At 35.3% G+C, this 22,813-nt stretch overlaps 2 protein-coding genes across 6 annotated transcripts; one reads left to right on the top strand and one right to left on the bottom strand.

The window, feature by feature from the left end:
- Positions 1 to 212: 212 nt before the first annotated feature.
- Positions 213 to 9,410, bottom strand: LOC117914711 (2-hydroxyacyl-CoA lyase-like). Of its 2 annotated transcripts, none has more exons than XM_034830156.1 (2): positions 9,040 to 9,410; positions 213 to 615 (listed from the first exon to the last, which is right to left on the bottom strand). In XM_034830156.1, exons 1-2 carry the CDS (start codon positions 9,295 to 9,297, stop codon positions 520 to 522), a joined length of 354 nt encoding a protein of 117 aa, XP_034686047.1. In that variant the 5' UTR covers positions 9,298 to 9,410; the 3' UTR covers positions 213 to 519. The 2 variants fall into 2 exon arrangements, with proteins under 2 accessions (XP_034686047.1, XP_034686048.1); XM_034830157.1 differs by lacking the exon at positions 213 to 615 and adding an exon at positions 8,678 to 8,747.
- A 4,102-nt stretch (positions 9,411 to 13,512) lies between these two features.
- LOC117914874 (pentatricopeptide repeat-containing protein At1g06710, mitochondrial) lies at positions 13,513 to 20,980 on the top strand. Of its 4 annotated transcripts, none has more exons than XM_034830387.1 (6): positions 13,513 to 16,642; positions 18,634 to 18,915; positions 19,007 to 19,129; positions 19,476 to 19,854; positions 19,950 to 20,343; positions 20,554 to 20,980. In XM_034830387.1, the coding sequence occupies exons 1-2, from the start codon at positions 13,703 to 13,705 to the stop codon at positions 18,703 to 18,705; spliced, it is 3,012 nt and encodes a 1,003-aa protein (XP_034686278.1). In that variant the 5' UTR covers positions 13,513 to 13,702; the 3' UTR covers positions 18,706 to 18,915; positions 19,007 to 19,129; positions 19,476 to 19,854; positions 19,950 to 20,343; positions 20,554 to 20,980. The 4 variants fall into 4 exon arrangements, with proteins under 4 accessions (XP_034686278.1, XP_034686279.1, XP_034686277.1 ...); XM_034830388.1 differs by having other exon boundaries at positions 19,286 to 19,821; XM_034830386.1 differs by having other exon boundaries at positions 19,286 to 19,854.
- Positions 20,981 to 22,813: the final 1,833 nt, after the last annotated feature.

Here is a 22,813-nt window from a genome sequence, read left to right as displayed (position 1 = left end):
ATATTCCTATTCCATAGGTCCGAAAGTGTATAAAAACAACACATCTTGTATGCTTATTTTCAAATCACTGATATACTTGCAACCAGCAGTTCATCCATCTCCAACAAGTCATTCCTTGATCTTAGGTAACAGAAATTCAGTAGTTAAGATACCTTGGGTACATGACTTGAATGTAATTAAACAGAATAACTTTTCTTTCATCTTCTTTTTCATTTTTCTCCAATTTTTGAATTTGGGGGCTTACCCTTTCTTTGCTGAAAAAACTTGTAGCTGCTCCTACCAGGCCCTCCCTTTAAGGGAACTAGTACTAATTTATCCTTCTCTTCAGGAGCTTGATAGAACTTGGAAATCCAATCTCTCATTCACAAAATCTGCAAATTCCTCAGGTTTGAGACTTCCAAGAAACTCTGGAATTTCTACCATGATAGAAGACTCCTATCAAGAACACAATCGGTCCTCTGCTGATTTCCAAACCTAGCAGCATAGAAGTTATTCATTTCATAGCAAGTGTTAGAAGAATCATCTGTATTCACTGAGACGCGTTCTGCAGGCATCAATGGACTCTATGAAGCTGTAGAAATGTTGTTGTGCTGTTTTAACAGCATCTCTAGTGTCCTGACCAAGTCATCCAACTGGGTATGAATTTGTGTATCAAGTGGCACAATCATAACTTGTCATCCTTCCTCCAACCAATGAACATAAATCTAAATGACAAAGCAGTACTTATATGCAAAATACTCATAAAAATTGCCAAGTTATCATTAACTAGGTTTATAAAAACAGCCTTGGGGAAACAAAGAAAATGCTGTAGTTTGGAGCTACATGAATATATGATATAACACAGAGATAGGAGAAAACAGAGACAGAGAGAGATAGTTATACTCACACACACACACACACACACACACACACACACAGATAGATAGATATGCATCCATCCATCCATACATACATACACTTCTATGGATAATCAAATTCAACTGGGATTTTGTATTTCAAGTCTACATTTTCTTGGATCTTAATGTTTCCACCTCTTTCACGATATTATACTTTGACATTGCTTTGATATCTCATACTTACAAAATACATAGATAATACAAGACATGCGCAAGACATACATAGTACAAGATTATTTATTATGATGACAGAAAAAGCTCCTCATCTAAAACTAAAAGAAATTAAGCATGTTATGTGCACTGCAGTTGATATTTAAGCACAGCACATATGATACATGCTTAAGCCCTGGAATTTGTTTAGAGTATGCAATAATAACTGGTACAATGAGCAATTATCACATTATCATTTCCTTGACTATTGAATTTTAAGTTTAGGTTTACAACCCGTATGTAACTTATTCTTTGCTTTCATAGTGTGGACATCTCAGTTATCGGTCTGATTTCTAGGAGTTTTACTGCTGTAAATTAGTTGACTCTGTTTGGTATTTTATATAATAAGGAGATTTGGAAGCATGTTACCCGATCTCATAGGCAGTTTGTTTCCTAAAATTAGTGGGTCTTTCTAGGTAAGTTAGTAGTTGTATCCCATGAACAATGGGATGCTATTTTCAGCCACTCCATTTTTTATAGCATTGTATTTTCTTCTCTATTCAAGAAATGAAAAATAGAATCATTTTTTCCTTCTCACATTTCTTCATGTATCAAAGCCTCCTCTGAAACCTTAGTTTTTTGAATGACAAAATACTGAATGGCCACAAAAAGGCAAAGCTCAACCTTCAAAGTCACCACCAATCATCCAGCTGTTGTCTCAAACAACAATGGAGGATCAGATGGCAATCTTCTTCCCATTACAGGGCACAAACTGAATGGGCACAACTATCTCCAGTGGTCCCAATATCTCATGATGTCCATCTGTGGAAAAGGGAAAGATGATCATCTCACAGGGGCTGCAGTTCTTCCCAAGAAGGAAGATCTGAAATTTAAATCATGGAAGTCAGAGAATAACATGGTCATTTCCTGGCTTATCAACTCCATGATCAATGATATAGAAGAAAACTTTCTGCTCTATGGAACTGTGAAGGAATATGGGATGCAACTAAAGGACCTACTCCAGCAATGAAAATACATTAAAATTATTTAAGTTGAAAGTATTCTATATGATCATGTCCATCGCTCAATACTACAGCACACTCATATGTCACTGGAAACAGTTGGACATATTCAAAGAACATTATTGGAACTGCCCAAAAGATGGAATCAAGTACTAGAAGATCATCGAACAGAGAAGAATATTCAAGTTCGAGGGTGTCGGGATCGAAGCCTCCACCAAATATCCGAGAAGATTTCTCAGAATCTGCAGAGAAGAGAGCCGAAAAAAGGTAATGATGGCATCACAAAATGTGACACCTACCATAGAAAATTCTGCCCTTGCTGCTCTAGGGATTGAACACCATAGCAATGACAATTGAGAAAAGAAAGGAAGATCACGGTGTAATCACTATCGCAGACCTAGACACATCAAAGAAACCTGCTACAAGATTCATGGTAAACCAGCAAATTGATGAGAATTCGACACCATTCAAACCTAGTCTTTTCAGCAAAGAACAGCTAGAACTTCTGCAAAAAATGTTCGGCCAGTCACAACAAGCTCATGTCACTTCTATGATTGGAACCAGGGCCTTGGCACAGAAAGGTAATTTTTTAAATGCCTTGAATGTTAAAAGAGAGAAGATGAGTCTATGGATTGTGGACTCAAGAGCATAGGACCATATGACTGGAAATGCTAATATTTTCCATAAATATAGCCCATGCCATGAAAATTTTACTGTCATGATAGTAGATGGATCTCTCTCAAAGGTGGCTGATACAAACTCTATTGTTATTTCAAAGAACCTAAACCTGGATTCTGTTCTCTTAGTTCCAAATTTAGATTGTAATCTATCGTCTATTAGGAAACTCACTTGAGAACTCAATTATGTTACTAAATTTTTCCTAAACTCTTGTGAATTTCAGAACTTGGATTTGGGAAAGACGATTGGCAGTGCTGAGATGTGTTTAGGACTCATCTCCTCAAAGTTGATGATTCGCTTGAAGAACAAGCTCACAAGGCTGATTATGTTCAAAAGTTTGTTTCATAAAAGTTCTTTTTCGGTTGATAATTCTAATAATGATAGTGCAGTAGAAATTTTAGGGTGTTTGTTCCCCAAATTTCTTATACCTTGAGAAACTTTTCCCTCCATTATTCAATAATAAAAAGTCCAAAATTTTTTCAGTGTGAAAATTTTCAATTTTCCAAGCATATCCATAATTCCTATCCCAATCAACCATATAGAGTGTCTTATTCTTTCTCAATGATTCATAGTGATGTGTGGGGACCATCTCGAATAAAAAACATCACCGGAACTCAATGGTTTATATCTTTTGTTGATGATCACACTAGGATTACATGAGTATTTCTCATGGAAGAAAAATAAGAAGCTAGTTAGATTTTAAAATTTCAAGAATATGATTCATGCTCAACTCCAAGCCAAAATACAAGTGTTAAGAACTGACAACGCAAAAGAGTAATTAAAATCAATCCTTGGTTATTATCTCTTAAGTCAGGGAATAGTACATCAAAGTTCTTGTGTAGATACTCCTCAACAAAATGGGACTGCTAAGAGAAAAAATAAACATCTTCTAGACATTACTAGATCACTAATGCACACATATTCCAAAATATTTTTAGGGTGAGGCAATTCTTACAGCAATTTATCTTATAAATAGAATCCCCTCTTAAGTTCTAAACTTCCAAACACCTTGCAAAGTTCTTCTCAATTCATATCCTAGAACTCAAATTATTTCCACCATTCCTATTAAAGTGTTCGGGTGCTCTGAGAAGAACTTGATCCCAAAGCAATCAAATGCATATTCATTGGGTACTCTCCAAATCAAAAGGGGTACAAGTGCTATTCACCAGTCACAAAAAGATACTATAACTCCATGGATGTCACATTTTTATGAACAACAACCTTACTATCCCAAATTTGATATTCAAGGGATGAATTACACACGGGAATACCAACTTTGGGATATTAAAGCCAATATTGCAAACTCATCTCAAAGTCCTTTAAATTCATATACCGATCCTAGTTCTCAAGTCCCCCAAACCGAATCACTAAGGGCTTTTGTTCCTACTCCAAGTCCTCGACTGGAAATCCCTCAAGCCAAACCTCAAAATCCCTTACCAGGTCCCTTAAGTCCTTAACAACATCCAAAGTCCACTTGAACCTATAGAAAATAGTGAGCTTATTGTCTATTCAAGGAGAAAAATGACTTAAGAGGGTATAGAGCAATGAACACTTCCCGAGCAAATCCAAGAGTTTGATCCAAGTTCAAGATCAATTGAGATTTCACCAAGTAACACTAGTTTTGAATCTTCCAGTATTTAGCTTTCTAATGATGATCTTAATCATCTTATTGCCTTAAGGAAAGGTGTGAGATCGTGTACAAGTCACCCAATCTATAAGTTTGTCTCTTATAAAGGGTTATCACCTAGTTTTTGTTTTTTTTTTTTTTTTTTTTTTTTTTGCCTTTGTTTACAATCTCAACAAAATCCAAATTCCTAACACTATCCAAGAAGCTCTAACATTACCAAAATGGAAAGTCACCATTTGGGGAGAGATTCGTGCACTAGAGAAAAATAGAACTTGGGAAATCTCAGATTTCCCAACTAGAAAACATCTAATGAGATGTAAATGGATATTCACAATTGTAAGGCAGATGGAAGTGTGGACAAGTTCAAGCCTCGACTTGTTGCTAAGGTGTTCACTCAATCCTATGGAATTGACTACCAGCAGACATTTGCTCTAGTAGCCAAACTCAATACAATCTGGGCATTCTTATCGTTGATAAAAGACTTAGATTAGCTTCTTTATCAAGTAGATGCAAAGAATGTTTTCCTCCATGGAGATCTAGAAGAAGACGTATATATGGAAATTCCTCCTGACTCCTATCGACAAAGTGTGTAAGCTCAAAAAGTCATTATATGGTCTCAAACAATCCCCAAGAGCTTGGTTTGATAGGTTTACAAAGGCAGTAAAGAGATATGAGTATTCTCAGGGTCAGGCAAACCACACCTTATCTATTAAACACTCACCCAAAGGAAAAATAGTTATTCTCATCGTGAATGTAGATGGCATCATTCCATCAGGGGACTATGAGGAGGAAATAAGCAAACTTAAGGGCTTTCTAGCTAAAGAGTTTAAAATCGAAGACTTGGGCAATCTCACTTCCTCGATATGGAAGTTGCCTGATCAAGAAATGGTATTTTTGTTTCTAAATGAAAGTATGTCTTAGACTTACTAAAGGAAACAGGGATGCTCGAATGCAACTTTGTTGATACTTCAATGGATTCAACAACTAAATAGGAGCTAAAGAAGACAGTGCACTGGTAGACAAAGGTAGATACCTAAGATTAGTGCGAAAATTCATATATCTTTCTCAAACTAGACTTGATATCAGTTTCTCTGTTAGTGTGGTAAGTCAGTTTATGAACAATCCAACCAAAAAACACATGGAGGTTGTGCATCAAATCCTAAGATACCTAAAGATGACACCAGGGAAGGGCCTATACTTCAAGCAGACATCGAGCAAAGATACTAAAATCTTCACACATGGTGATTAGGCCAGATCAATAACTAATTGTAGATAAACATTTGGATATTTCTATGTATGTATTGGGAAATTTGGTTACATGGTGAAGCAAAAAACAATCTGTCATGTCAAGAAGTAGTGCATAATCTGAGTTTAGAGTCATGGCACATGACATTTGTGAAGGAATATGGTTGAGTAGGGTACTAAGAGAATTGAGGATCTCAATTGAAAAACCTATGAAGACATTCCAAGATAGACAATCTGTCATAAACATTGCCAAGAACCCAATTCATCATGATAGGACAAAACATATCGATGTAGGACAACCTTAGGATGGTTGCCTACACTCAAGGGTAGGTGGGCTAAGGTTTTATTTTTAGGGTGTAAGAAGAGGAACAAGTAATAAATTTTATAGTAGAGAAAAATATAAGATAAGAAATAGAGAGAAAGAAAAAAACAACGAAGAAAAAATCAAAAACCTTATAGTCTCATTAATGCCTTCTAGGAGTCTCACCTAGACGAAAATCAATGGAGTCTCACCATTGAGGGTTGCAATTTTGCAATAAAAGAAAACATAATATTATTAATATTAATCATCCAAAAACATATCCGGTCAGTGTTTTTCTATTTTCAATTTCTAGAAAATTAACTTCAAAATATGGGAAAAAATAAAAATAAAAACACTAGTTTGGTGTTTTCAAATTTTCCTTAAGAAAAGTGAAAACTGTTTTCTAAAAAAATTGAATATGAAGAAGAGAATAAAATTGTACAAAATACCTTGTGTGATCTACAATATAAAAATAATATAAATATTGTAAACATAAAATAAAATATTAATATAAATAAACATTATCTCATATATATTGGAAAACAATTATTATCTTAGAAATGTAATATAAGTCTTTTGCTTATTTATTAAACTATGGATTTTTATATTGCAATAATTTAGTTGATTAATTATATGTATATTAGAATATTTTATTCTATGAAACAAGCATAAGCATGATATGATATATTCCATCGGATATAATATCCTAGGATATTATTTATTGCAAGGATACCATATCTCACTGGAAATAATCTTCTTATGTATATCCTATCTAGTCAACAAAACATAGCCACAATGCCTTAAGTTTGGAACATAAGTCATGGCTTAAGTTAATGGCTACTCTTATTCACACACTCACATCAGTTGATGATAAGAAAAACTCCCATACATTACAAGACCATTAACAGAACTAAAGTCACACCATACAGATTTCAATGGTGAGGAAGATAAATATAAGCTAACTTTTTAAACCCTCAGAGGCAGGAGATTCAACTCTATTACCCTCTGTATGCTCCTAGGTACCCGACTACACAATATGAAGAGGTTATAATAGGTTTTCCAAGCAGGATAATCTTTTGGAGGAGTTCCTTAAGGCCTTTATGTGATGAACAAGACTATCAAACAAAGAAAGAAAAATACACCTATAAACAATCTTTTTACTTAAATTTAAATTATTCAATAAGTAGAGTGTTCTTTTATTCTTAATCAAATTTATGCAAACTTATTTTGTTTTACTAATAATGAATATTAACAATTGAATTTTAGTATGCGTATGAATCCACTACTCCAAATTTATAATAATTTGCTATTGGATTTACTAGATGACTTTTAATACAGCTATCTGCAATGAAATTAGATTGTCAGACAAGTTACCCTGTGAATTCTCACATATTCATTGTAAAAAGAGGAAGACAACCGGGGAAAAAAACAAAAAACAAAAAAAAGTAACAAGACAAAAAGCCAAAAACAGAAAAAGGGTCATCTCAATTATGTGGGATCCATTAAGTAATTGAACCTCAATGTGTGACAATGCAGTTTGGGTGACATAGTTAATGTGCCAAAAAATGTCCACTCATTTAGGATGATGGAGGCTGCAGAGTGTAAATAATGTGTAGAAAATTACTGGGTTTGAAAATGGTTATCTGACATGTAGGCATGTTGTAGAGCTGCTGGATCCGAGAAGGTTAGATCTAACAATAGATGAAGATCTAGCAAGACAGCTACAGAAAAGGGAATGTCCTCAAGCTACTTCAGTACCAAATGTGAGTGACACAGAGGCCAATTCAGAGATGTAGAAGAGGAAGATGACAGCAAAGCATGACACTGAAACACGATATATTTTCATAATGACAGACAAACGTATCTCTATACTAACAACTGCATAACTAGTTACTAGGAAGAAGAAACTCAGCAAAGAAAGAACATTTAGTCACATTAGATGCTCATATCACTCCTCTCTTGCTATATTTTCCTCTTAAAAACCATATTGTTTTTCTTTATTAAAGCAAAACAATAATATTTTGACATGTTCACTCAGTGTTTGACCCGTTTAAGTGGTGCATACAATGTGGGCCAAAAAATTGCCTAGAAATTGAAGACCCCTTTGAGGAGTTTCTGACATGTATCTATAAGGAGTGCTATTCATACAGGGAAGTGGCTCCTCTCCAGTAGATACATTGTGATAATCTAATAAAGATGAAGATAGCAATTTTGTTCTTCTAGTCTTTGGGTGCTTTAGGTTAGGGTCATGACAAGATAAATTTTAAGTTTCATGCCACTTCTTTTCACTTGGATCTATTTTGGCACAGCTATGCAGGTGACTGGTTTAATTTGACATGTCATGTGCTATTATGGTTGAATTTAGTGGTGATGTGCTTGGTATGTAGGCAGTGAACTTAATTGCACAGCTAATATACAAGATGATACACTTCCTAGAAGAGGGAAAAATGATAAAAAGCTGCACGAGAAAAAGTTGTTTGTAAAAAGATGCAAGTTTATGATACCCACAAATTATTAGTTTAACCTTCAAAAACTATAAATTAACCAAACTAAAAATTTGAGCTACAAGTAGGAACAAGCAAACCCAAAATATTAAAAGGCAAGATACAGAATTCTTCAAACTTATCAATTTCCAATTTGTGGAAAGGATGAACACAAATATCATTCACTGTCCTATCAACATCAAATTAAGATGTATACTCATTTGGAGCTTTAAGCAACAATCCAGGATCAGAGATGCTTTCTCCTGGGTCTAAGGGTTTTACTTACCGCTCAAAGGGATTAAATGCTTCCCTTTGAGAAATCTGTTGCCACTAGATTACAATTTCCTGAGATGGAGAAAAGATACAGCCTCAAGATTAGGGGAAAACAGTAAGAAGGACTCACTAGAGTCCTTAGCTACTAGAGAAGCAAATTTCCCAGATGAAATCAGCCAAGTGTTTCAACAAGAAAATCATAGCAGTAAGAATCCCTCACAAGCAGAACTGCCAATGTGAGTTTTACACCACGCTTGTTCATGACTAATTGCAATAAAACATGGTAAGACTCCCCCATCACTGTGCAGTTATGAATATATCTAAATAAATAAATAAAATCATTTTCACACAAAAGGGATCATACCTCAACTTCCATGGCACTGAACCCAAATCCAGAGTCACCTTCAACTGCAACCACAAGGCGATCAGGTGAAGCCACAGCAGCAGCAATGCAGTAACCTAAACCAACCCCCATAGTCCCCCAAGTCCCTGCATCCAACCTGGTCCTCGGCTCAGTTTGAATTAATACTGACCTCCCAACATCCATGGTATTCGCCCCTTCTGAAATCAATATTGGAGCAGGGCTACCCACTTCCAGGATTGCATCTCTAATAATTCTCATGGGCGTAAGAAAATTTAAAGACACAACATCCTTCGTCAATTGAGCTGAGGATGTACCCAAAACCGCTTTTCGAACTAGGTATGGACACTATGAGTTTTTGGTTATGCCTTTTGGTTTGACTAATGCACTTGCTACTTTTATGGATTTAATGAATAGTGTATTTAAACTTTATCTAGATCAGTTTGTGGTGGTTTTTATAGATGATATTTTGGGGTACTCAAGGAGTGGAGAAGAGCATGAGCGCCATTTGAGTAATGTATTGCAGACTCTAAGAGATAAGCAATTGTTTGCTAAATTGAAGAAGTGTGAGTTTTGGTTAGATAAAGTCTCTTTCCTTGGGCATGTGATAACTAAGGATGGTATCTCGGTTGACCCTGGAAAAGTAGATGTTGTAAAAAATTGGAGAAGACCTAATACTATGACTAAAAAATGAAGTTTCTTATGATTGCTGGTTATTATAGACGGTTCTATTGAGGGGTTCTCTAAGATTGCCTTACCTTTGACTAAGTTGACACAGAAAGGGGTTAAGTTTAAGTGGTCTGATGACTGTGAACATAACTTTCAAGAGTTAAAGAATAGATTAGTTATAACTCCTATTTTGACTATCCCTTCAGGTTCAGGAGGATTTGTAGTGTATAGTGATGTCCCACATCGGATATGAGAGAAAGTTCATGGCGCTATATATGTAGAGGCTCCTCTTAACCAAGTAGATGCGTTTTAAAGTCGTGAGGGCTCCTTTGGGTTCAAAGCGGACAATATCTACACAGTTGAGAGCAGGTCATTACAAATGGTATCAGAGTCGATCCCTGACCCCGGTGCGGGGGTTTGTTTGGCCCTGTAAGGGGTGTTTGTGATGTCCCACATCGGATAAGGGAGAAAGTTTCTGGCGCTATATATGTAGAGGCTCCTCTTAACCAAGTAAACTCGTTTTAAAGCCATGAGGGCCCCTTTGGGTTCAAAGCGGACAATATCTACACGGTTGAGAGCAGATCGTTACAATTTTAACGGAGGAAGATAGAGCAGAAGTTAAGAGCAGACTTGAATTCATCTCAAAATCTAAAATATGCTTTTCCTTTTGAACATGGCATCACACATAAAACACAAATTCCTTTGCAGAGAAGACATTGAGACCAATAGGACATCTAACCTTATGCATGATGTCATTGCTCCATGTTAAAGCCCCAAAAACTAAAAGTTTCCATTACTATTTTTGAAAGGTATGAGATCCACCCTAAAAGACATCTTCTCCCCAACTTTTGTAAATTTTAGCTTGTTAGGTGTTCTTGTAACTTCAATACTAGTTGGGTAATCTACATATGCATAGTAGACTATGGAGCCATGGCCACAATAAGTAAGATTTTGTATCCTTAAAAAAGACCAACAAAATTAAGATGGCCACCTCTAGTAGAACATGATGAAAACAGGGGATATAACATTGGTATCCTAACAAATCAGTTGATCAAAACAATTTTTCTATCCACTACAGGGAACTCCTCTACTGCAGGTAAGATTACATTGCGCATATTTTTGGGGGTTTTGCTCCTCCACTCTAAGAAGAAGAAGCATTCCCTCAGAACTGGCTATTCCAATTAATTTATCAGTATCCAGTATCAAAACAAAGTGATTTTTCTTTAACAAAGGAGGTACTTGGTTGTAGATTTTGGTATAAAACATTTAATTTGTAGTGCAAGTCCAAATTAAAGCCCAAGAAATGCAAAGATGAAACAAATAGATTGTTTAAAATTATCTCAGATCAATGCCATAAGAACATCATTCACAGTCAAAACTTAAAAAAAAAAAACCAAAGAAATTCACATAGGTTGTTTTGATTTTCAACAGTAGAAATTAAATAATGAAACTAAAGCACGCCTGAAGCGTGGTAGGCTTGTTGGCTCAAAAGATTCAATTTGCCAAAAGAGAAAAACACATGCAAGAAAAATTGCACTTTTGAAAAAGTTGTATCTGAACATGGGATATTAAAAATTATTAATCAATCCTAAAAGGCCCTTAAAAAGGTACAGTTAAAACAAATGGTATCAGAAGAGGCACATATTATACAATTAGCTCTTGAAAAGGTACAAATACCTAATAATGATGGGATCTCAATTAGTTATTTACATTCATGAGAAAAATGGAATTGAAATATCTTTTTTATGGATGATATATATTCTTTCCAAGTGACCATTGACATAATAAGAAATGATAATAACCCTAAATCATAAAGTGTGAAAGAATGTTGATATAGAAAAGACTAGTTAAAATGGAAAGAAGTTATCTGAACAGAATTAGATTGGTTAGAGAAACGAGAAGTATTTGGACCTATAGTCTAGACGTCTGAAGTCGTCAAACCTATTGGATGTAAATGAGTATTTGTAATAAAGCATAAAGAGAAAATTGAAATCACAAGATATAAAACGCAACTCATAGCTCAAGGTCTCTTATAGATATTGGGTGTTAACTATAAGAAAACAAATTCTTCTATGATGGACACAATCACATTTCGATATTTAATTAATTTAGTAGTCTTAGGATGATTGGATATGTATCTTATGGATGTCATTACTACATATTTATATGAATCTTTAGATAACGACATATATATGAAAATCCCTCAAGGCTTTCAAATGCCTAAAGCAAATAATTTGAAACATCCTAACATGAACTCAATTAAGTTATAAAGATCCTTGGATGGATTAAAACAATCTAAACGCATGTGGTATAACCACCTCAAAGAATATTTATTGAAAGAATGATACATAAATAATCCTCTTTGTCCATGTGCATTCATTAAGAAATTGACGACTAGATTTGCAATTGTTGCAATATATATAGATGATTTGAATCTTATTGTGACTCTTAAAAAGTTCACAAAAACAACTAATTATCTAAAAGAGGAACTCGAGATGAAAGATTTGGGAAAAACAAAGTTTTGTCATGGCCCATAGATCGATCACTTTTCAAATTGAGTGTTTGTCCATCAATCAATGCATACAAAGAAAGTCTTGAAATGTTTTCATATGGATAAATCACACTCATTAAGTTCCCATATGGTTGTTTGTTCACTTGAAGTGAACAAATACCTCTTTCGTCCTAAAGAATATAATGTAGAACTTCTTGATCCAAAAGTAGCAAATCTCAATGCAATTTGTGTATTGATGTATTTTGCAAATTGTATAAGAACAAATATAGCTTTTTATGCACACTTATTAGCAAGATATGGTTTTGCATCAACTTGACGACATTGGAATAAAATCAAGCATCTATTGTGTTATCTTCATGGAACCATATATATGAATTTATTTATGTAAAAGGAGTGAAATCATATCTACTTAAACACATAGATGTTAGTTACCTTTTAGTTAGGTTTCAAACATGATATGTGTTTACTTGTGGTAATATGATAATATCGGAGCGATGAGTAAAGCAGACAATGGTAGTTACTTTTCCAAATCAATCAGAAATACTTGTAATCCATGAAACAAGTCAAGAATTTGTGTGGTTAAGATCTATAATCCAATATATTCGAGAATCATGCAGACTATCTTCCATTAAAGACAATCAAACAATGCTACGTAAAGATAATATTGCATGAATTACACATATTAAAGAAGAATGAATTAAAGACGATAAAACTAATTATATATTGCCTAAATTTTTTTTACACTAATGAGCTCCAAAAGAGTAGTGAAATCAATGTTCAATAAGTACGATCAATCAACAATTTAACAAACTTATTCATATAAGCATTGTTAACTATAACACTCAAGGAACTCGTATATAACATTAGAATGCAATGACTCAAAGATTTCTCTTTAAAAAAATTTCTTTCTTAATGTTATCCGAACCAAGCATAACCTAGTTATGTTTTATTCCCAGAAAGTTCGAAAGAAAATGCGAGGGAGAGAAAATAAAGAGAAAAAATAGAAAGAAAATAAAAAATTGATTTAAAATCAATAAATTATTTTTATATGTTATTTCAATTTCATTTCTCTTATTTTTCTTTTTATATATAAAAGTTAAATAACTTAAAAATATAGAAATTTCTAATTAATTTTAAGTGAGTTTTATTTTATTTTCCTATTCCATAATGAAATCAAATAATTTTTTTTTTTTTTTTTTTTTTAACAAATTTTTTCTTCCCTTTGTAATTTGCGGAACAAGCATAGCCTAAAATCTGTTCGGTAAAAGAAAAGTTTCCCAAACGCGTCTTTTGGGATACAAAACTGAAACCAAAAGCTCTTTCCTATAGCATTTTCAAAATGGTCCGAGTTTGTATTCCTGCTTTTCACTTCCGAATAGCGTGAGTCGCCTGTCTGAACCATGAGAAAATCTCAAACCCAAGCCACCACTCTCATTGCTTACTATTCTTCTCTCGGTTTCCTTAAACCCTAATTCTTATCAGGCAATGTGTCAAAGGGGTTTAAGGATTTTGCTCTCTAACTCACTTCCAATGACAACCCACTTCTTTGCTTCTAAACCTTTCAAAATTTCAACCATCAGTAGATTCATCTGCACCTCTTCTTCCGAGGATAATCTCCACGGTTTGGTCGATTCCGATTTCAGTGTCCCCGAAAGTTCGCGGGTGGAATCCTTTTTGGCCGAGGAGTTTGCATTCTTGCGGGATTCTTTGTTGGAAACTGGTTCTGACACTGGCGATTCAGTGAATAAATCGGTGTCTGGTAGGTGTTCTAATGATGCGGTTTTGATTTTGGATGCTATTAGGAATACTGGTGATGGGTTTGGGCACAAAACCCAGAAGTTTCTTAGGCAATTTAGGGAGAAATTGAATGAAACTTTGGTGGTTGATGTGTTGAGTCTTGTGAAAAACCCTGAATTGGGTGTTAAATTCTTTATCTGGGCAGGTAGGCAGATTGGGTATGGTCACACGGGGCCTGTTTATCATGCCTTATTGGAGGTATTGGGTTGTGGGGGCAATGATAGAGTACCGGAACAATTTCTCCGAGAAATTAGAGATGATGATAAGGAAATACTTGGGAAGTTGCTTAATGTTTTGATTCGGAGGTGTTGCCGAAATGGACTGTGGAATGTGGCACTGGAGGAGTTAGGGAGGCTTAAGGACTTAGGATACAAGCCCTCAAGATTGACTTATAATGCTTTGGTTAGAGTGTTTCTAGAGGCAGATAGGTTGGACACAGCTTATTTGGTTCATAGAGAAATGTCTGATTCTGGTTTTAATATGGATGGGTATACACTGGGTTGCTTTGTGCATTTGCTGTGCAAAGCAGGGAGGTGGAGGGAGGCGCTTGCACTGATTGAGAAGGAAGAATTTAAACTTGATACAGTGATTTATACACAGATGATATCTGGGTTGTGTGAAGCTTCGCTTTTTGAAGAAGCTATGGATTTCCTGAGTAGGATGCGGTCTAGTTCTTGCATTCCTAATGTTGTCACTTATAGGATTTTGCTTTGTGGGTGTTTGAGAAAAAGACAGCTCGGTAGGTGTAAGAGGATTCTTAGTATGATGATTACAGAAGGTTGTTATCCAAGTCGTAGAATTTTTAATTCTCTTGTTCATGCCTATTGCAGATCAGGAGACTACTCTTATGCCTATAAGTTGCTCAAGAAAATGGGAGATTGTGGCTGCCAGCCAGGTTATGTGGTTTATAATATACTAATTGGTGGTATTTGTGGCAATGAGAAGTTACCTAGCTTGGATGTGTTAGAATTGGCTGAAAAAGCTTATGGTGAAATGCTTGATGCTCACGTTGTATTAAACAAGGTCAATGTCAGCAATTTGGCACGGTGTCTCTGTGGGGCTGGAAAGTTTGAGAAAGCATATAGCATTATTCGTGAAATGATGAGTAAGGGTTTCATACCTGACACCAGCACATACTCAAAAGTGATTGGTTTACTTTGTAATGCGTCCAAGGTAGACAACGCTTTCCTATTGTTTGAAGAAATGAAAAGTAATCATGTTGTTCCAGATGTCTTTACATATACAATTTTAATTGATAGCTTTTGTAAAGTGGGCCTCATTCAACAGGCTCGTAAATGGTTTGATGAAATGGTAAGGGATGGTTGTGCCCCTAATGTGGTGACTTATACTGCCCTTATACATGCTTACCTTAAGGCAAGGAAGATGTCCAGTGCAAATGACCTCTTTGAGATGATGCTATCTGAAGGTTGCATTCCAAATGTTATCACGTATACTGCCCTGATTGATGGTCACTGTAAATCTGGGCAAATTGAAAAAGCTTGCCAGATTTATGCAAGAATGAGGGGAAATGCAGATATTCCGGATGTGGACATGTACTTCAAGATTGATGATGGCAACATCAGAGATCCAAACATTTTTACTTATGGAGCTCTGGTGGATGGTTTGTGCAAAGCACACAAAGTTAAAGAAGCACGTGATTTATTGGATGTTATGTCAGTGGAAGGTTGTGAGCCAAATCATATTGTTTATGATGCTCTTATCGATGGATTTTGCAAGGTTGGAAAATTAGATGAAGCACAAATGGTTTTTACCAAGATGTCAGAACGTGGGTATGGTCCAAATGTGTATACTTATAGCTCTCTTATTGATCGGTTGTTTAAAGATAAACGGTTGGATCTCGCTTTAAAAGTCTTGTCCAGAATGCTAGAAAATTCTTGTGCTCCCAATGTTATTATCTATACGGAGATGATTGATGGCCTCTGTAAAGTTGGGAAGACAGATGAGGCTTATAGGCTTATGTCGATGATGGAAGAAAAGGGGTGTCATCCAAATGTTGTGACTTATACTGCAATGATAGATGGATTTGGAAAGGCCGGTAAAGTTGACAAATGTCTTGAGCTCATGAGACAAATGGGTGCCAAGGGTTGTGCTCCAAATTTTGTCACCTACAGGGTTTTGATAAACCATTGTTGTGCTGCTGGCCTTTTGGATGATGCTCACCAACTTTTGGATGAGATGAAACAGACATATTGGCCTAAACATATGGCAGGCTATCGTAAGGTCATTGAAGGTTTCAACAGAGAGTTCATAATCTCTCTTGGCCTTCTAGATGAGATAGCTGAGAATGTTGCAGTGCCAATAATTCCAGCCTATAGAATTCTGATTGATAGCTTCTGCAAGGCGGGGAGGCTGGAATTGGCTCTAGAGCTGCATAAAGAGATGTCGTCATGTACATCTTATTCAGCTGCAGACAAGGATTTGTACTCTTCTTTAATTGAGAGCCTCTCCCTTGCAAGTAAGGTTGATAAGGCTTTTGAGTTGTATGCTGACATGATAAAGAGGGGTGGTATTCCAGAGCTAAGCATTTTTTTCTACCTCGTGAAGGGGCTCATTAGAATTAACAGGTGGGAAGAGGCACTTCAACTTTCAGATTGCATATGTCAAATGGTACATGTCTCTAATTCTTCCTCTCTTATTTTGAAACATGCTATATATTGATACAGAAGCGCAGATTCAGAATTCCATCTTAGTGGCTAGAATCTTCAATTTAGGCTACATTCCTGATTCTGAACCCCAATCCTGCATTTCCTCCTTATAAACTTGATAAACTTGTGATTTTCTTGTGACAGAATCAGTGAGCCACTATTTAATCTGGGCAGAATCTTAGATAGCTTAAAAAAAAATTTGGCTGAGTAAAAATTTTAATGAAAATTTAAATTAACTATTCTGAAAAGAAAGTATGATCCTATTTCTTAACTTCTAATTCTAGAGACAAAAAGAGCTTTTTTTCCTTATAAAATCAACTATTCCCTCTATTCCTAAAATTAGATGCATCTTATAGAATTAACATTCTTTATTTGGTCCAGATTTTGTGTGAGAGTGGAATGCTCATCTGTGTTTGACTTTTGGATTGTGTGGGGTCACACTAATGTGTTCCCTTTTCCTGTTTCTCAGCCTTTGATGACCTTTGCATACTTCCTGTACACTGGGGTCTGCCCCTTCTTGATTGGTGTTTTAAATAAATTGTTCTTTTTGCCTATCGAAAAAAAGAAATTTCATTAATACTTGGTTTCATTGTGAAGTTTTCATACTTAGTTAATGTGGAACCATGCTTGGCCAAGCTGACCTTCAAATTTTTTGTTGCTCCCGTGTTTGTCATGCACAGAAAATTTCAAATTGATTGCATGTTGAGAGCTATCTTATCCATGTGTTGCTCCAAATTAAAGCTTATTTATTTTTTCTATATGCACATTAAAGTTCTATTTGTTGTGGATCCAGTGATTGGGCAACTATGTATCTTAGTACTGCGGTTACCTATCAAAGAAAAAATGTATGTTAGTACTGCACTTATTTTGAAATGCCCATTAACCATCCTGTATACTAACTGATCACAAGGAGGGTTCCCCCCCCCCCCTCTTTGGTGCATGTGTGTATATATTTTTGGTGTGCGTGTTGAATGGTTTGAGTCTTATCTTTCTCCTCTACTTAAGGTATCAGTGGGTGCTTCTATATGAAGAATTCAACTTGATTATGGAAAGAACTGGGCTGACTAGGTTGTCTCACTGTGTGCTATGTACTAAAATCTTACTTGTTGGGGATACATGTTAAACACCTGTTATAAATAATTAAACAGGATGTCACTTCCCCAGTTATCTAAATTTGACAAGGGCCCATAAATGTCCCAACTGATGAAGGTTCATTTAGTGTCTCAGAAATATCCTAGAAGACTTGGAGGCCAGACATGAAAAAATTGGATTAATGTGTTTTGGCAAGCAAAGATTGAAAATAAAGTTTGATGGAGGTCTTTGATCCTATTTATTACATTGTGGATTGAATAATAGAGAACACTGATGTTTGCTTGTTTGTCAAACAAAGGAAAAAGGTAAAAGAAATACATGGCTGTTTGCTTGATGCCTGTTGGATATCTGGTCAATCTTTTATGGATAAAAAAACTCATAGCATAATGTTTGATTGAATTCTTATTAGTCTGCATTCTGCGATATCATATTCTCCTTCAAAAAGTGACAATTTTCTCTGTTGAGATGTATTATGGAACTCCTTTCCTTTTCCTTTCTGATAGGCAAATGATAAGATTTTAAGATGGACTATGGGCTTCTTATTTGGACTTGTGTAACTTTGGGCTGGTATTGTATAAAGGCCTTAGTTCAGTCTTTGCAGTTCCTATATTAATGATGTTATTCATTTCTGCAAGAATATTTTCATGAAGAACAATAAAGTAAATTGTATGCTATGTTTCTTCTATGGTATGACTTATATGCAATGTTTAAAAAATCAAAATTTTAAATGTCTGGTTCTGCTGAAGTTTGTTATTTCCCCTCCTCTATCACTGCCTTTTTGAGAGTTTGGAATGTTTTTTCTTAAAACTGTTTGGTGATGGTTATCAATATTTATGGTTCAAAGTTTTTCAATTTGAGCAGGATATCCATTGGCTTCAAGTTGAAGAGACATCTCTCAAGGGAGAGGAGTTTGGTAAAGTTCCTGTCCCTTGAATGAGTATGTTGGTTGAGAATCCTCTGTGCACCCATTTGAAAACATCAACTGATGATTAACAACTCTGTGAGTTGTAAAGTGAGAGTCTAATCACTGGACGGCTTTGAATCACCGTCTGGAAAGACTACAAACCAAGAAAAACTACAGCCAGTGGATTGCTGGATTGAAGAAATGAAACTTTGTGATTTGATCACACAATATAAATACTGGTATACTTTTTCACCTTGGTTCCACTCGTATTATTTTGTGCTACAGTGTGGTGTTATATACAATTGATGTTGCTTATTGCCTGCATTGCAGGTGGGTGCAGCTAGAATCCTGGAATTGTTTTTCTATTGGGGCATGCTGATGTTGCAATTAGGAGCATCTCACAAATCCAAGCAATGAAATCCACAATTTTTTGTGAATACGGTCATTGAGATGGTAATGAAATGGAGAAATTACCAAGTAATACGTTTTTAATGTTGTATTGTTTGATTTTTTTTTACTTTCCTGCACCTTCTTTTTAAGCAGGTAAGCTTGTTTGAATTTTCCAGATTCTTTTTTTTTTTTTTTTTTTTGTACTTCTTTCTCTTTTAGTTTAAAATAAAGGTTGGGGCCTAAGCATGTAAGCAAGAGACACCATTTGAATTAGCAAGGACCAGATTCTCATCCTTCTGCTCAGTAACTCTAGACAGCAAGACTTATCTGCCTTATGGTTCCCTTTATTAGCAAGGAATTCAGCACAGAACTTTTACTCCCTTAACTCATATTAAACCTATTCCTGAAGGTGTATCTCTATGCAATTGAGGATGAGGTACTCTTTATGAGTGATGATATCCCATCTCTGGAGTATTGACTGCAGTCCCAGTATCTGTCTCACTGATGGAATTCTTATGCCTCTGCTCCAAGCAAAAAGAAGAGTTGATGAGTAGTGTCAATTTCTGTCACTCTGATTGTGCAAAAGCAATTGTCAAATGATTCCACCAGCCCCACTCTTCAGTGGGCTCCCAGCCGAATTTCCTGCTCTATTAAGGTTAACTCCATCTAAGCAGAGGACTGGGTCAGCCTATAAATCTTGGTTTTTGATATGCAATCCTGCAGCTGGGTGGTTGGAAGATTTGATAAAGCTCTAGGTTGGGATGCTTCTCAATATTTCCTGCACCAAGGTTCATTTATGTTCAATAGCCTCTTTGTTCTTGCTCTTTTATTTCATACTCTTCCGTTTTTTTATATGATTTTTTGTCAATTTTATCTTGAACAGATGGTTGACTTTGTAAGAGAAGGATTACTTGGTAGCAGCCATGATTATGAGTTCCTAAACTGGCAAGACTTCTTCAATGCTATTATTCTGATTGCTATATTCCTTTTTATTTTTTATTTCTGTGCCCCATGATAATGCTTTCCCATCTGTGCAGCCTCCAATCCTACAGAAAATGGTCGATATATGAATTCCACATCTGAGGGTTTGCCAAATAATGGACATGAGTGTGGTCAAGAATGGCATGCTGCCTAAAACTGTTTTGATAATGGCTATAAAGCTTCCTCCCTTGAAAGGTAAATCATACAAAAGATTCCCGGATGACCATGGCTTCAAGGTTTCCAGTGACAAGACAAGGAAGAAATGTTGTTTTTCTGGGTATCAGGCCTTACCTCAGGTATTCCTTGTCAGTATGCTTATCAAGTTCCCAGAGCTGATGTTATATGCGCATGCACACACACCCACAGCCGATAGCAAGTTACACTCTTTGCTGCTGTCATATATAGACTCTGGTTAAATGGCAAATGCAGGCATATCTCCTCTTTCCTTTGAACCGTGGGGCGACTAATGTGTTCATAACCGACTTTTTGATGAATCTAATACACAGGACTTTGTGCTCGACCACTTGGGCTTCATACTACCTATGGGGTCAGTCTGCAGCAACTGGGCATGCAGTAGCAGAACAGAAATTGGAAATAGCAGGAACGAGGCCAGTGACAACAAAGGCAAAGATAACAAAGTAAGCTCTCGCTCACATAAAACTTAAAACCATGCAACTGTAATGAAGATGGCTCTTTGGGGTAAAGCATATGGAAACCATCAGTATAAAAAGCAGCAGCATTGGATGTTCTAACTTGTGAGAATTATTTGTTGGAATAAGCATATGGGTTACTGTCAAAAGATTATCATGCATGCAACTGAGTTGAAAAGACATGTCTACACAATGCGGGAATTGGATGAATAAAATGGGAATTTGGTGAATTTTCATTGAGCTTGTAGTTTATAATGAATTCACCTGGGTGTTAGGGAATTAATTTTGTATTCTATTGTCTTAATTGCTTGTGTTTTGCTTCTATTGAATATCATTGCTCTACTATTTTTATTTTACATTATGTTTGGTTCTTATAAAGTATGAAGGAAAGAAAAAAAAATATTAAGGAAAATGATTTTTCCATATTTGGTTGTATTATGAAAAATACTCAGAAAATTTGAAGGAAAATACAAGAGAAAAAAAAAAAGGAAAGTAGAAGAAAAGGAAAAGTAAAGGAAAATAAAAATTAGATTTAAAATTAATAAATTATTTTTATACACTAGTTTAACTTATTTTAACTCTTCAATACAAAGATTAAATAAATTTGAAAATGTATTATTTTATCATTAATTTTAATTTTATTTATTTATTTTTATTATTTTCTATAATAAATATGAGAAAAGATTTTTTCTTAACATTTTATATTTCCTTATTAATGCTATCAAAAGTCAAAAGTCCATTTGAGAATTTAGAATTTAGAGATTTTTTTGTATTTTTAAAAAATAATTTTTATCAATGGTGATTTATTTTTTATTATTCTTTGTATTTATGCAATTATTTTTAAAAAGTATCTTTAAAAACAAGTGAAAAAAACAAACAACATATTCTCTAAAAATATTTCATTTTCCGAATAAGTTCTTAAAAAACAGGGGAACAGAGCAGGGCAAATGTTACAATGGAATTATTTTACGGGTGACTACTCTGCTGTTGGATGATTTAATTCTTCGCAAGGCACCCTTGGCATCATTTGATCATAGATTAAGGACGATATCATGTCATTTATCATCCACAAATTAGCTAAAGGATGTGAAATTGGCTTCTTCTCAAATCAGCCCACCAAAATCCATGGAAAGTGAAGAGACGAAAATTGAATATAGACAACTTCTACAAAAAAGGGACCTTTTTCTAATCAAGCATAGTTCAGAGCTCGTTTGATAATGATTTTAGAAAGTATTTTTAATTTAACTTGAAAATTTTGACCGTTCAAGTATTAAAAAGGGAATAAATGTTTCTTAAAATCATTACCAAATGTACTCCTAATCTTTATCTCGAATGATTTTTTTTCTCTCCTCGAAGGACAAAATGATTTGATCATTTTCAAAGAAAACGGGGTTATGATAAAATCAATGATATATCGGAGATAAAATGCTGTACATCCATACACATACATATATGGTCCAAGCAGTCAAATAAGCATTAACCATATCAGACTAATACAATAACTATGTTTCCATCAATGTTTTTCTCACTCCTCAAAATTCTCACTTTCAAAACGATATCCCATCAGCTTATAATCATGGGAAAAACAAAAAATCCACCTCATTATCCCTATTGAACAACAGCAGGGTACAGAGAAGTAAGTAGGCATACCAGTTTTTTCCCCTCTGTAAATTGCTTTTTTTCTTGTTGACAGTTGAGTGATCTCGATTGCTTAATTTCATTGATGAGCTCTAGGCATACCAACCGGCTTCAACCCACTTGGATGGATACTCTAGCCCAACAAGAATGTACTGATAGCCAAAGGATAGGAGGAATGGTTCCATAAGTCTATGCCCCAAAGTTTACTTAGGGGCATCATACCCCTCTTTGAAACACTCCCAAGCATTTGGCAGTGATGGCATGCCTTACAATGGTTGTGGGCATCCTTAAAGATGGTTGGCCAGTAAAATCCACAATGAAAAACCTTTGCATTTGTTTCTTGGAGGAAAAATGACCTCCACAGGCATCCTCATGGCAAAAGGGCTAACATTAGGAATATCTTCCTCGGGTACACATTTTCTAAATATTTGATTGGGATAATATTTGAAAAGGTTACGGATCATACCAAAAGAAATTC

This window comes from Vitis riparia, chromosome 5 (assembly GCF_004353265.1).
Source record: "Vitis riparia cultivar Riparia Gloire de Montpellier isolate 1030 chromosome 5, EGFV_Vit.rip_1.0, whole genome shotgun sequence".
NCBI lineage: Eukaryota > Viridiplantae > Streptophyta > Magnoliopsida > Vitales > Vitaceae > Vitis > Vitis riparia.
Note: the sequence above shows the minus strand (reverse complement) of the source record. Positions and strands in the feature narration are given on the sequence as shown.

Excerpts from the sequence above, each read along its gene's own strand:
- LOC117914711 (XM_034830156.1), bottom strand. The coding sequence starts at position 9,297 with ATGAGAATTATTAGAGATGCAATCCTGGAAGTGGGTAGCCCTGCTCCA. Across the intron at positions 616-9,039 it reads TCAGTGCCATGGAAGTTGAG|GACACTAGAGATGCTGTTAA; the intron begins GTATGATCCCTT and ends TGACTTGGTCAG.
- LOC117914874 (XM_034830387.1), top strand. The coding sequence starts at position 13,703 with ATGTGTCAAAGGGGTTTAAGGATTTTGCTCTCTAACTCACTTCCAATG. Across the intron at positions 16,643-18,633 it reads CAGATTGCATATGTCAAATG|GATATCCATTGGCTTCAAGT; the intron begins GTACATGTCTCT and ends CAATTTGAGCAG.